At 44.3% G+C, this 13335-nt stretch overlaps 2 protein-coding genes across 4 annotated transcripts; one reads left to right on the top strand and one right to left on the bottom strand.

Annotated features, from left to right (window-relative positions):
* LOC8061328 (importin subunit beta-1) lies at positions 2074-7608 on the top strand. The gene is made up of 3 exons (XM_002440872.2): positions 2074-2333; positions 4631-7050; positions 7151-7608. The coding sequence occupies exons 2-3, from the start codon at positions 4640-4642 to the stop codon at positions 7350-7352; spliced, it is 2613 nt and encodes an 870-aa protein (XP_002440917.1). The 5' UTR covers positions 2074-2333; positions 4631-4639; the 3' UTR covers positions 7353-7608.
* Positions 8259-11477, bottom strand: LOC110430570 (probable inactive receptor-like protein kinase At3g56050). 3 transcript variants are annotated; one of them, XM_021448362.1, is made up of 5 exons: positions 10992-11473; positions 10719-10767; positions 9419-10142; positions 9179-9311; positions 8259-9110 (listed from the first exon to the last, which is right to left on the bottom strand). In XM_021448362.1, exons 1-5 carry the CDS (start codon positions 11122-11124, stop codon positions 8527-8529), a joined length of 1623 nt encoding a protein of 540 aa, XP_021304037.1. In that variant the 5' UTR covers positions 11125-11473; the 3' UTR covers positions 8259-8526. The 3 variants fall into 3 exon arrangements, with proteins under 3 accessions (XP_021304037.1, XP_021304038.1, XP_021304039.1); XM_021448363.1 differs by having other exon boundaries at positions 8364-9110; positions 9419-10112; positions 10992-11477; XM_021448364.1 differs by having other exon boundaries at positions 8364-9110; positions 9419-10109; positions 10992-11477.

Raw genomic sequence — 13335 nt, 5'->3', positions numbered from 1 at the left:
TATAATTAACCATTAATGACTTTTAGTATGTACAATCTATATAGGTCATATAGATTGTCATTATGAACCACACTCTTAATATTGTTTTTTTAATGGTACAACATATGTCAGACTTTAATTATAATGTTAATCTATGAACATTGCTTTTTATATTAAATGTCACTTTAATATTAGTATTTAATTTGACAGTATTATTATCTTATCATGTGATCCGCGTGGTGTTTATAGTAGATAAATTTAGTTGTCTACGAACACGCTACCTGCTACCTAGTAACAAAAAAGCACAGTAGTGAAAAGTTACGTAAGTTGTGAGAGAGTCGTTTTCTGGGAGATTATGCTAAGAGCATCTCCAAGAGACTTTGTATATTCTTCCTAAATGCTAGGAATAGCAAACCTCCAACAGCTTCTCTAAATGGTCATCCAAATATAGCTATTGTCTATTTCGGGTTTTTTACTAGCCAAATATAGAAGACGAGAATGACTCTCTAGAGTGTGCATGAGATTTAGCAAAACTGTTGGAAAGTAAAAAAATATAGAAAGCGATTTTTATGCAAATGGCTCTCCAAATGATGATTTAGAGAGTGAGATTTAGAAAGACTCTTGAAGATGCTCTAAGACTGGCTATTTTGAAGTCACTAGCTATTCAATCTTTCTTCTTGGTATCCAATAAAATTCTTTCTAAACTACCTATTTGAAAAGCTCTTATCCGTGAAAGTAAACACGGAAACACGCAATTTAATCGCTTTGGCATCTGCGCTGTCTAGTCGCTTTCACACCTTGGTTGCCTTCTCTGCATATTTTCAATTTCCTTGCACGGAATCTAATAGCATGAAAAGTTGAAAACACATTTCAAGACTAATGAGGTGGCATATTTAAGAAGTGCATGGCTGTTTGAATTGTTTGGGTCTCTTTCTAAAACAAAATCATGGCTCCTCGAGAGGGACTAAAGTTTAGTCCCGTGATCCAAACACCCTACCCTAAATGAGCCAAAATTCTCTCTGAGTCAGTTTTTTCATTCGGAAAAAGTTTACATGCCCCGAACACACAATCGAGAGTAGATTACTTCATCTCCTAAAAACTATATCCTCTGAACTTTCTAAAATCAGTCAAATAACCCCCGAGCGGTTTTGAACGGTAGTTTTATTTTTTTTGTTTGACTAGAAAATAGTCACTCCAACAGTTTGGTAAATGAGTTGTCATCTTTTGGCAACTTGCCATCCAGCAGCACCGTGCGTCCATATTTGGCAACTCGCCATCCAGCAGCATCGCGCGTCCATATTTTTCAACTTGCCATCCAGCAGATTAGTTGATTTGGTTGTTGGTTGTGGGTCTTCTTTTAAGTTTATCAAGCCCAATTGGCAAACTGTTGGAGATAGAAGAAAATCTCACTTGCCATATATTTTAGCAACTTGCCAAATCACAAGATTTGGCAAGTGAGTTTTACCAAACCTTGAAGATGCTAAATGAGCCAAAATTCTCCCTAAATCACTTTTTTCATTCGGAAAAAAGTCTACATGCCCCCAACACACACTATTGAGAGTGGATTACTTCATCTCCCAAACTATATCCCCTGAACTTTCTAAAATCAGTCAAATAACCTCGAGCGGTTTTGAACGGTAGTTTTATCTTTTTTTCTTTTTTAATATATTTCCATAGAATCCTTGAAAATTATAGAAAAATTATAAAAATATAAAAATATAATTTTATTGGACTCCACATGAGTAAATCTACATAGTGAACATATAAGATAGTATGATTTAGTATAAAGTTTTTGTTGTAGTTTTAGATCTATATTTTTTTAATTAATTTGAATAATTCATAGCTACAACTTCTATGGTCCGATTGTGGTGAAATTATTATGATGAGCTAATTATTCTATACTTAAACTATAGTAAAAATTCGTACTCATTAGATCATGTATAACTTAGTTCCAATACTAACAGCCCCTAGCTTTTTTCTAAATATAAAATAACAAAAATGAAAATTTGAATACTGGCAGTGCTGGCACAGGTCACTTCCCAAAACCCCGCACGCAAGCAGGCCGCCAGCCCGCAGCCCACACCACCCCACCTCCTAAACCCTACCCGCGCGCCTCCGCTTCTCTGCTCCGCTGCGCCCCCCTCTTTTTCACTCCCCCCTCCCCCGCCGGAGTTGCGTTTCATTTGAATAGGCGAGCGGGGAAGCATCTCCTAAACCACCCTCCGCTCTCCCCAACCGCCCCGAACCCTAGACTCCCTTCCGCGCCGCCGCCACCCCGCGCCGCCGGTTCGGATCTCTTGGGCTCGCGTGCGGCGGGGATCCGTCCAGGCTTGGATTGATTTCTCCTCTGCGCGGTAAGGAACCCTAATCCCGTGTTTTTTTTTGCTCGGTTAAATCGCTCTTGTCGGTCCGCTGGATCGTTCGCTTCGATGCTGACGCTCAAATCCGATTGTTTGTTTCTCTGGATTCCGTAGAGTTCGTCGGGTATTTGCTTGCTTGCTTGCTGCGTGAGTTATGCAGTGCTCTAGTAGCGGTTCATTTTGTTCGTTTTTCTTTTTTTTTTGTTTGGTGGTGGGTTTAGCGGAATCCCCCTGGCCCCTGTCATGTAGGTGTTGATTTACGCGGTAGGCTCTGTTTCGCTACCATGCGGGTTATATTGGTTTGTCTGTAGTTTTCAGCGTTTTGAAGTTGTTCATATCTATGTTCACCAAGTATGGGAAGGCATGAAGAAGGATTTAGGGCCTTGTCATGTTTCTTTAGTCCTTCGCAATGGGTAACAGTTACAAATGGTTCCGCACAAGTGCTTCTATTGTTGTGTAGTCCTCTTTTGGCAGTGTTCCATGTTGCTAATGTTAGGGCGAACGGAAATGACGTTGGGGTCAGCTCCACTAAAATGATAGAATTAAGCTAGAGATGTAAAGGGTTTGTTAAGAAATTATAGGATTTCATCAGGGTCGGCGGACCCCGGTGAAAGGGCCTAGCTCCTGCTCCTCAGTAATGTACCGTGTGTTTGGTTGGGGGTTGGGTGGGTTGGGTTGGATCCAACCCAGTTTTTGGGGTCGGAGCCAACCCATCCAGTGTTTGGTTGCACTTCTGTTTTTGGGGACGGAGCCAACCTATTTTAGTGTTTGGTTGAAGAATTGGGGACGGAGCGGCTCCGTTCAGTGTTTGGTTGAAGGAATTCAGTGTTTGGTGGGAGCCAACCCGGCTGGAGCGGCTCCGTCCGCTAGATTTTGACGGACGAGTCCAACCCGCATCTGAGAGGAATATTCCACCCTGGAGCCAACCCAACCCTCCCATCCTCCAACCAAACAGCCACAGGAACGGATTCGCTCCAACCCGGCTCGCCCCGCTCTCCAACCAAACACACGGGTAGTAAATACATCCATCTGGCCTGGCCTCAATCAAACTGTGTGAAGCACTTTGGTGTCCATATGCCTTAGAAGCTACTAAGCTAGGTTCATGTCTGGTTTGCCCTTTTTATTCCTTGGATTTTAATTGAGACACAGGATGTATGTTAAAACTCTGGTTATCTCCTTTCTTAATATGTTGCTATCATCTAGTCACTCATGGCCATGTTGTGCCTAAGTTTGGTGGATCAATGTATTCATACGATGTGCTGTAGATATGTTTGTTTGTTCTCTGTGGGGTGATATACCTTTGTTATCTGTTGGTTGATATAATTTAGTTTGCATTGGATGCTGATGATGTTAGGGCAGCAACCTGTTCATCCTATAATATATTTATTTGCAATTTGAGTGCACAATATTTACACTGTTGCTTTTCTTTATGTTTTTTTTTTCTGAAACACGCAAGAGAGCTGCGTATCATCATTAATATTAATAAGGAATATTTATGTTTTCTTCTCATGTAATATTCAGTTGTATCATGAACATTGTTGCTGTGTAATTTCTTCATTGCCCATAGGTTGCACGGCGTGCTTTTCTGTTATTAGGTTCAAAATCGCTTATGGCGTTATTCAATTTTTGCTCAAGTTGTGCTGTATGATTTATGGCTTCTTTGAGCATGTTTTTTAGCTTTGAATGGCCGCACAGATACATTGGTTGATTTAGGGCTTGTTTGAATGAGTTTCAGATTCTTAAAAACCAGTTTTTGCCTCTAGTTTCCAAAATCTGGATTCTGGAGCAAAAACTGGTGGGGGTGTTTGGATCTCCCAGTTGAATCTGGCTTCATTTATTGCTCACAAGGTCACAAGAAACTGGCAAAAGCTGGGTATCAACAGCTTCTTGGTTTTTAAGAATCTGGCAAAAATTGACACAAGAAACTGGGCAAAAACTAGCCTGTTTGGATCCTACCCAGTTTTCAAAAACCAGATTCTTAAAAACTGGAGGGATCCAAACAGGACCTTAGCTGTTTAGTGATAATCTTGGATTGCTGATGAGGCTAAGTAAATATTATGGATATATGTGCATTAATATGGATGAAAAATTTGCATACAGTGCCTTTGTTGAATGAGTTGTTTGGCTAATATCTGTGCTGTGAACAATGTTGTTTTGAATGCAAAAGCTTTAAGCTACACTCAACTGTCTGTGTTACTGACCTTTAGTAATCTGCACTGCTGATGTATTATGTTGCTTGTTGATTTTCTGTGATTCCTTGCTGACTGAAAATCTGTTATTTTTTTATGTAGGATACAACCATGGATATCACTCAGGTTCTGCTAGCTGCTCAATCTCCAGATGCTAACCTTCGAACAGTAGCAGAAAGCAACCTCACACAGTTCCAGGAGCAGAATCTTCCTAACTTCCTCCTCTCCCTATCAATAGAGCTCTCAAATGATGAAAAACCTCCAGAGTCTAGAAGGCTTGCTGGTATTATCCTTAAGAATTCTTTGGATGCAAAGGATTCTGCGAAAAAGGAGCTATTGACTCAGCAATGGGTAAGCGTGGATCCATCTGTCAAATTGAAGATCAAGGAGTTGTTGCTGGTGACACTAGGATCTTCGGTGCATGATGCAAGACATACCTCTTCGCAAGTCATTGCCAAGGTTGCATCAATTGAGATACCACGTCGAGAATGGCAAGACCTTGTTGCCAACTTACTGGGCAACATGACTTCTCCAGGTGCATCCGCTCCTTTGAAACAAGCAACACTAGAGGCATTGGGGTATGTGTGTGAGGAGATTTCTCCACAGGACTTGGAGCAGGACCAAGTGAATGCTGTTCTGACTGCTGTTGTCCAGGGAATGAATCAGACAGAGCTCAGCCCTGAGGTTCGTCTAGCTGCAGTTAAGGCCCTATATAATGCTCTTGACTTTGCCGAGAGTAACTTTGCAAATGAAATGGAGAGGAATTATATAATGAAGGTGGTTTGTGAGACTGCTGTGTCCAAAGAAGTGGAGATCAGACAGGCTGCATTTGAATGCCTTGTTGCAATAGCATCCACATATTATTCACACTTAGATCCTTATATGCAAACCATATTCAACCTGACAGCAAATGCAGTGAAAGGTGATGAGGAACCGGTTGCACTTCAAGCTGTTGAGTTCTGGAGCGCTATTTGTGATGAAGAGATTGCACTCCAAGATGAATACGAGGGATCTGAGGATGGCAACTCTACTGTACACTTTCGCTTTATTGAAAAGGCCCTCCCTTCACTTGTACCGATGCTGCTAGAAACTTTATTGAAGCAAGAGGAAGATCAAGATCAAGATGATAATGTTTGGAACATTTCTATGAGTGGTGGGACGTGCCTTGGACTCATTTCTAGAACTGTTGGTGATGCAGTTGTTCCTCTTGTGATGCCATTTGTTGAGGCCAACATCACAAAGCCTGATTGGCATTGTCGCGAGGCAGCTACTTTTGCATTTGGTTCTATCCTTGAAGGCCCCTCTGTTGAAAAACTTGCTCCACTTGTCCAGGGTGGTCTTGATTTCTTGCTTAACACAATGAATGATGCAAATAGCCAGGTAAAAGATACTACTGCTTGGACTCTTGGGAGGGTATTTGAGCTCTTGCATTCTCCAGCTGGTGCAAACCCAATCATAAATAATTCAAACCTTCCTCGTATCATGTCTGTGCTGCTTGAGAGTAGTAAAGATTCTCCAAATGTGGCTGAGAAAGTCTGTGGAGCTATTTATTTTCTTGCCCAAGGATATGAAGATGCAGAGTCAATGTCTTCTGTGCTCACACCTTATCTACCTAATATCATTGCTGCTCTTCTTTCTGCCGCGGACCGTGCTGATACCACCCATTTCAGGCTTCGTGCTTCTGCTTATGAAGCACTGAATGAGATTGTGAGAGTCAGCAACATACCTGAAACTTCAGGCATCATAGGCCAATTGTTGCAGGAGATCATGAGAAGATTAAACCTTACATTTGATCTCCATATACTTTCTTCTGGTGATAAGGAGAAGCAAAGCGATCTGCAGGCTTTGCTATGTGGTGTTCTGCAGGTCATCATCCAGAAGCTGAATAGCACAGATGCAAAGTCCATAATTTCTCAGACTGCTGATCAGCTGATGATGCTGTTTTTGCGTGTCTTTGCCTGCCACAATTCTACTGTTCATGAAGAAGCAATGCTTGCAATTGGTGCTCTTGCATATGCTACTGGTCCAGATTTTGTTAAATACATGCCTAACTTCTTCACATACCTGGAGGCTGGCTTGCAGAATTATGAAGAGTACCAAGTGTGTTCCATCTCTGTTGGGGTGGTCGGTGATATTTGTCGTGCCTTGGAAGATAAAATCTTGCCCTTCTGTGATCGCATTATGACTGTTCTTCTAAAGGATCTATCAAGCTCTATGCTCAATCGGTCTGTGAAGCCTCCAATTTTCTCATGCTTTGGAGATATTGCTCTTGCTATTGGTGAGAATTTTGAGAAATACCTACCATATGCCATGCCAATGCTTCAAGGAGCTGCAGGACTCCTTGGTACTCTTGATCGGAGTGATGATGATATGGTTGATTATGGCAACCAACTCAGACGTGGCATTTTTGAGGCGTACTCTGGTATACTCCAGGGCATCAAGGGCCCGAAAGCTCAGCTGATGATCCCATACGCAACCCATCTACTACAGTTCACTGAAGCTGTCTTCAAAGATAGGAGCAGGTGCCTTTCATTTACATTGTAATTTCTGTTCAATTGTTTTTTGTTACCTGTTTCTCACAGCTATAGTATATCCCTGTTCTATTTTTGCTTGTGCCATCAGGGATGACAGTGTGACAAAGGCTGCAGTTGCTGTAATTGGGGATCTCGCAGACACGCTTGGCCAGAGCTCGAAGGATCTGTTCAAGACCCACCTATTCCATGTTGAATTCTTGAGGGAGTGCCAAGCCCAAGAGTTTGATGATGAAGTTCGGGAGACTGCACAATGGGCCCAGGGGATGATAAACCAGGCGGTGGTCTCTTGATGTGGGAATATTTTGGTCTGTTGGGTGTGTGAGGTTCTTTTGTGGCTGTGCCAAGTTCATTTGCCACAGATGAACGAAAAGATACCAATATATATGTAGCGTCAGTCTTAGGATCATGGTAGTCATTTGTGCGTTGTTGGTCTGTCAAGCCGGTGTGCGTCACATTGGACCGGGTGGTTTATGTCCGTGGATGTCTTGAACAGCAAAACATGGTTCATTTATCTTGGTATTTTTCAATGCTGGTGATGTGCTTGCTTCCTGTTTTTCATCCATTTCTTGTCCAGCTGATCAAATTTATATAGGATGCACACGCAGAGGATACATTTAATCAAAATTTGATCTGCTGGGCATGTTTGGTTTCTGGTTATTCCATCTCCGTGTCATTATAGCTTCTAGGTTATGCATTGTTGCGTGTCTATGTACGGGTCAGGTGTAGTCGAGGTGTACTATCTGTTACCGGCAGAAATAGGCTCGGTGATAAATCAGCCAACACGGTAGTTTCTGCTATGGCCTTTTTAGTTGACCCTGAAAACTAAAAAGTTTTTAAGATTTCCTAGCATATCGAATCTTGTGGCACATGTATGAAACATTAAATATAGACGAAAACAAAAACTAATTACACAGTTTAGCTGGAAATTACGAGACGAATCTTTTGATCCTAGTTAGTCCATGATTAGATAATATTTGTCACAAACAAACGAAAGTGCTACAGTACCGAAAACTTTTCAATTTTCGAAACTAAACAAGACCTATGTCTTATAAACCAAATGAATAAGACGGGAGCAACGGAGAGAGCGAGGCAACTTACTGGATAGTAATAACTGGATCGGATTTGAATTGCCCACTATAGAGTTATTAATTAAAGAGCGAGGCAATGCTACTTTTGCAATTCTTTTCTGCAATTAATTATTAAAGTAATGTTATTTAAAAAAATGAAAAAAACAGCTCTGGTCGCGCACTTCCTTTTGTTCATATGTACAGATGGACAGACTTCAACAAAAACCCGAAAAATAAAATTAGCAAAAAGAAGCAAACTGTATTATCTACTACCAAAGAGTGTTTTTCATGTGCATTTGAACTAATAAACATTGTTCTGGAAATTTCATTCTTTTTTCAGGATTTGGATTGTCGACATCTTAATTTGTAATAAAACATCGGTTCGTCCGTCTTGGGTTCAGTTGACCTCTGTGGAGATGATCTCCAGCTCCGCCCACCACAGCGGCGACACCTTGGGGGTGGCCGCGTCGGGTGGCATGGCGGTGATCTCCCTGAGGCGTTTGGCGACCTCCGGCATTGCCAGCCGCCGCCTGGGCTCCCGGTCCGTGCATCCCCTGATGACGCCGTCCAGCTTGTCGACGGTGGCGGCGTGGAAGGACCTCCGCAGGGCGGGGTCCATCACGTCCCTGAGCTGCCGCTCCCCTCTGAGGTAGGCCGCGGCCCAGCTCTCGAGCAGGCCGCCGTCCGACGACGCCGTGAACCGTCCGGTCATGGTCTCCAGCAGCACCATCCCGTAGCTGTACACCACGCTCTCCCTGTCCGACATCGCCGCCGGGGACAGGGACAGCGACAGGCGGGGCTCGTCGCAGAAGACGACGTCGGAGATCTTGGCCGCGAAGTCGTCGGTGAGGCAGATGGTGGACGTGTCCAGCGCCCGCAGGATCTCCGGCGGGCTCAGCTGGTGCATGTGCTCCAGGCAGTAGGCCACGCCCACCGCCACGCGCAGGCGAGTCGGCCAGTCCAGGTAACCGTCCTCTCTAACTGCACCGCCCATCAGCATATGACTCTTTATCAATGCAAATTTGCAACGCAGCCAAGTGAAAGATTACCGTGTAGATGCTCAAAGAGCGTGCCGTTTGGCGCGTACTCGAACACCATCATCCTTGTGAAGGGCTGCTCTTCCTGGCAGTATCCCAGCAGGTTGATGAAGTTCTTGTGGTTCACTCTCGACAGGCTGGTTATCTGAAATCAAAACAGTGACAGTCAGTAGCTTTAGTCCTGATGAAAGTGAGAGATGTATTATACTTCACCCTTGAATTTGAGAGTGTCATTTATTTTTTTTGTACTACCTTCTTCCTGAACTGTGATTCGCAGTGCTTGGACCATTCTTTGGCGGAGTTCTTGGTGGTGGACACCACCGCGATCTCCACGCCGGTCGACAGCGTCCCCTTGTACACCATGTAATCCGACAAGGTCCCAATGACGTTGCTGAAATCCTCGCAGGCGATCTCAAGCTCCGATCTCTTGAGCGACGGCACACCTGTGACGAACGCCTTCTGCAGCTGGCCGCTGAGTCCGGTCGCCCATGGCCTGACGGTGACCACCTTGTTGGACCGGTAGCAGAGGACGAAGAGGGCCACCGACATGGCCGCCACAAGGGACGCCCCGGCCGCAGCAATGACATAGACAGGCCTGCTCACGCCAGAGTGCGGCGGCCTCGCCGCACCGCCGCCGGCAACCACCGGCTTACTGCCGACGCCGGCCGGTACCACCACCGCCGCGGGCGGCTGTGGGGGCAGCGTGATGCTGCTGTGCCAAGGATTTGAGACCATCGCCGCCGCCGGCGAAGGTGCCGGGGCTTGCGTTGGTGGAAAGGGAAAGCTCATCATCGGCGGCGTAGCAGCCTTGGGTGCCCACGGCAGCCATGATGGCGGCCACTGGTCTATCGTCGTCGTCACATCTGGCAACGACGCCGCCTTGTTGCCGAAATGCCCGCCGGCCCAGTACCTGTTCTGCTGCTGCTGTTCTTGCAGGAATTTCCTGCTACGGTCACCGTGGATTATTATCTTTATCCTGCCAATAATTGATCGGAGGCAAAAAGGGGTGTGTGTGAGCACAAGAGGCGCAGAACAATCTGACAAAGAGGCGATGTACCATCATCTCTTCATCTGGGTCTGCTTGGTGGTTCAGCTGTCAATTCCTGACAGCCAATGGATGATTCCAAGATCGCCCTTGTGTCTATCTACTATAGTTGGTACGTGCAGTTTGTGAAAAGTGATACAGGAAGGTAGATATCTCGGTGTGCCGAATATTTGTGGACAGACTTTAGGTGATCCGCTTTGATTTTTTTAAATTTGCTGTTTTCAGGTGAAAATTGAAGTGGAGGCCTCGTGCTGAAAATGTGTCATCTGCTACATGCCTACATGGAAGAAGTCAAAGCTGATTCGGTACTGGCTTTGCAGGTAGTATTGGTCAAAAAAAAAAAGAAAAAAAAGAAGAGAGAACTGACCAGGGCCTATGAGAATCTGCCTAATAATGCCTCTAATGTTCGAGCCATGAACACTTTATTTAGGGGAACAGTCCAAAACTGGGAATTCTCGAAAAAAAAACTAAAATTGTTTCGGCTCATGATTAGTTGACAGATCTCACCTAGCTTCGGAGGCAGAGGCAATACCTTCCTCTGGGTTCATAGTTCCTCCTACAGGTACAGTCAGTTAGCATCACCCCAACATATATCAAAATTCTTATGGGGCGTGAACTGAGTGGAGTGACAACTAACAAAGCTTCCTCTCATAAAAATGGAGAACACTAGGGTTAAGGTACCATGGATTGTTGCGCAATTATTATCTTATTATATATATACTCACATTACACGGCCATACACGAAGAGGGAAACACATAAACAGAGACATACTGACAGACCTTGTTCGCCATCGTTGCAGCTGCCGAGATCAGGGAGCCCGGAGACCAGCAGCAGCAGGACACCCAGAAGTAGCACCCGGTGGCGGCGCGTCTTCTCCATGGACGCCGGCGAGATTGTACTGCGGAGCAACATGGGGACGGCCGAATCATGCACTGATCATGGTTGGAAGGACAGGCATGCGGCTTGTGTGCAGGCGAGAGGGAACAGACGACTTGGATTGGATAGTAGCAGTGGCAGTGGCAGGGGAGAGGGAGAGAGAGAGAGGGGCACAAGACTTGGTCGTGGAGAGTGGAGACCGGGACCGGCCGGGCAAGAAGAGATAGACGAGCGTCGAGCGAGGAGGAAGATGGCCACGCGGAGGGTGGTGGAGGTGGTGGTGTTGGTGTGGTGATGATTGATTTGGGATTAGCGAATTCGCAATAAATTCACTCTTGGCCCGATGCCGCGCGATGGCGATTTGTGTATGGCACGCCCAAAGCAACGGCTCCATCGAGATCGAGAGAGTTGGGAGGTCAAAGCAGGTAAACTTAGGTGCAGTGCAGAGCTAAATTCGGGTCGGAGAGCCTGTGCGCTACTTGGCCAACTACTACATGGACTTCTCCTTTTCCTACGAGTTGGAAAGGAAGGATTGCCTGCCCATCGCAGCCCGGCCACACCTCCACTCCACCAGTCAAGGTAGTTTTTACAGTTGATGACGAGCTTTGAATCCAGATTCCCAAAAAGATGGCCGTCTAAACTCTAAACCAATCCTTCTCTCATGTGTGTTACGAAAGAGTGTCGATTCCATACTAGTATAGAGCATAACGGACAGCACACTGTTTTTTTATGAATTATTATTAATTAATTATAAGTACACACTACACTCACCCTATTACAGTATTACTCCCTCCATACCGAAAGTTGTTTAGGATAACGACACGGTCTTTAAAGCCTAACTTTGACTTCTTATTTTTATAAAAATATTTATCGAAAAGTGGTATATGTATATTTTTACGAAAGCATTTTTCAAGACAAATCTATTCATATAATTTTCACATTTTTCAAACTTAACAAGCTAAAAGTTATTCATAATTTATATTCCTAATGTTTGACATAAATTTTCTCCAAAACGACTTTCGTTATGGGTACGAAGGAAGTATACAAATATAAAATAAAACAAACCGTAATATCTAGTAGTGTGGTGATATGCATCTAGTTGTGACCAGGGTTTGGAATGTCAGTCATTTTGCGATTTTCGGTCCTACTAGTGATCTCTGGTAAATATGTATGTACCAGTAAATTTGTTTTCCATTCGGATGAGATTGTTCAAATTTTAGTTAAAATTTCACATAAGTTTCAAATTTTGTGAATTTTTTGCGATTTCATTCCTAGTGGTCCCATCTGATATTGCTATCGGTAGAATTAACCCTGGTTCTCAACCAACAATGGTTAAAATGCTAGTCTCATATAAAATTAGCCTCGCATGTTTCTGCACCTTCGATCTCTTTTCTTGGCCTTGTTTTGAGAATTGAGGTTCTCTTCTTAATGGAATACCTTCGCGGATTTATAGAACGAGCATTTTGCATATATATATATATATATATATATATTGTTATTAGCATAACCGAGTAGTAATTTAAGAGCAACTATCCCCTCATTTTTTAGCTCTTAGATATAAAATAAAGGGTCTAGATCAAATCTCTCTTTCTCTCTCTCCCAACCTTATCTTCTCTCTTCTTCCTTCGTCCAACCAAGATACATTGCTCGCACTCACCGCCTCCGCCCCCCCACCTAGCTCTGGCGGCTCCTCCACCATGGGATCCTCCTTCAACAACCACAGCCCAGCCCTGAACCCATCGGATGTGCCTCCTCCTTGTCTTCTTCATCTTCAGCTGAGCTCCCCCGCTTGGCCACTACCTCCTGTCCATCTTCATGAGCGTCTTGCCGTCTCCATTGCTGCCATGCTAACCCGCTGGATGTCGTCAGGCAATCTCTCATGTCCCTACCCTTGCCCTACTCAACCGCCTTCCCCCATTGCCCAGTCGATAGCGCCACTGCGCCTTGCCCCAGCCACCTCCACGCCTGCCACAATCACTTGGCCGACCTTCTCCCCCGACAATCCCTCTCATAAGCCCGTTAGATTCAAGTAAGACTCCGAACCCCCAAATCCAAATCGTAAACTTGCCGGAGTTAGGGAAGAAAACTACTCCCTCCATCCCAAATTGTAAGTCATTCCAGGAATCTTGGAGAGTCAAAGCATTTTCACGTTTGACCAAAATTATAGAGAAAAACACTAAGATTTGTAACGTAAAGTGAGTATACTATGAAAATATAATTAAAAAAGAATCTAATGATATTTAGTTA

This window comes from Sorghum bicolor, chromosome 9, assembly GCF_000003195.3.
Source record: "Sorghum bicolor cultivar BTx623 chromosome 9, Sorghum_bicolor_NCBIv3, whole genome shotgun sequence".
Taxonomy (NCBI): domain Eukaryota; kingdom Viridiplantae; phylum Streptophyta; class Magnoliopsida; order Poales; family Poaceae; genus Sorghum; species Sorghum bicolor.
Note: the sequence above shows the minus strand (reverse complement) of the source record. Positions and strands in the feature narration are given on the sequence as shown.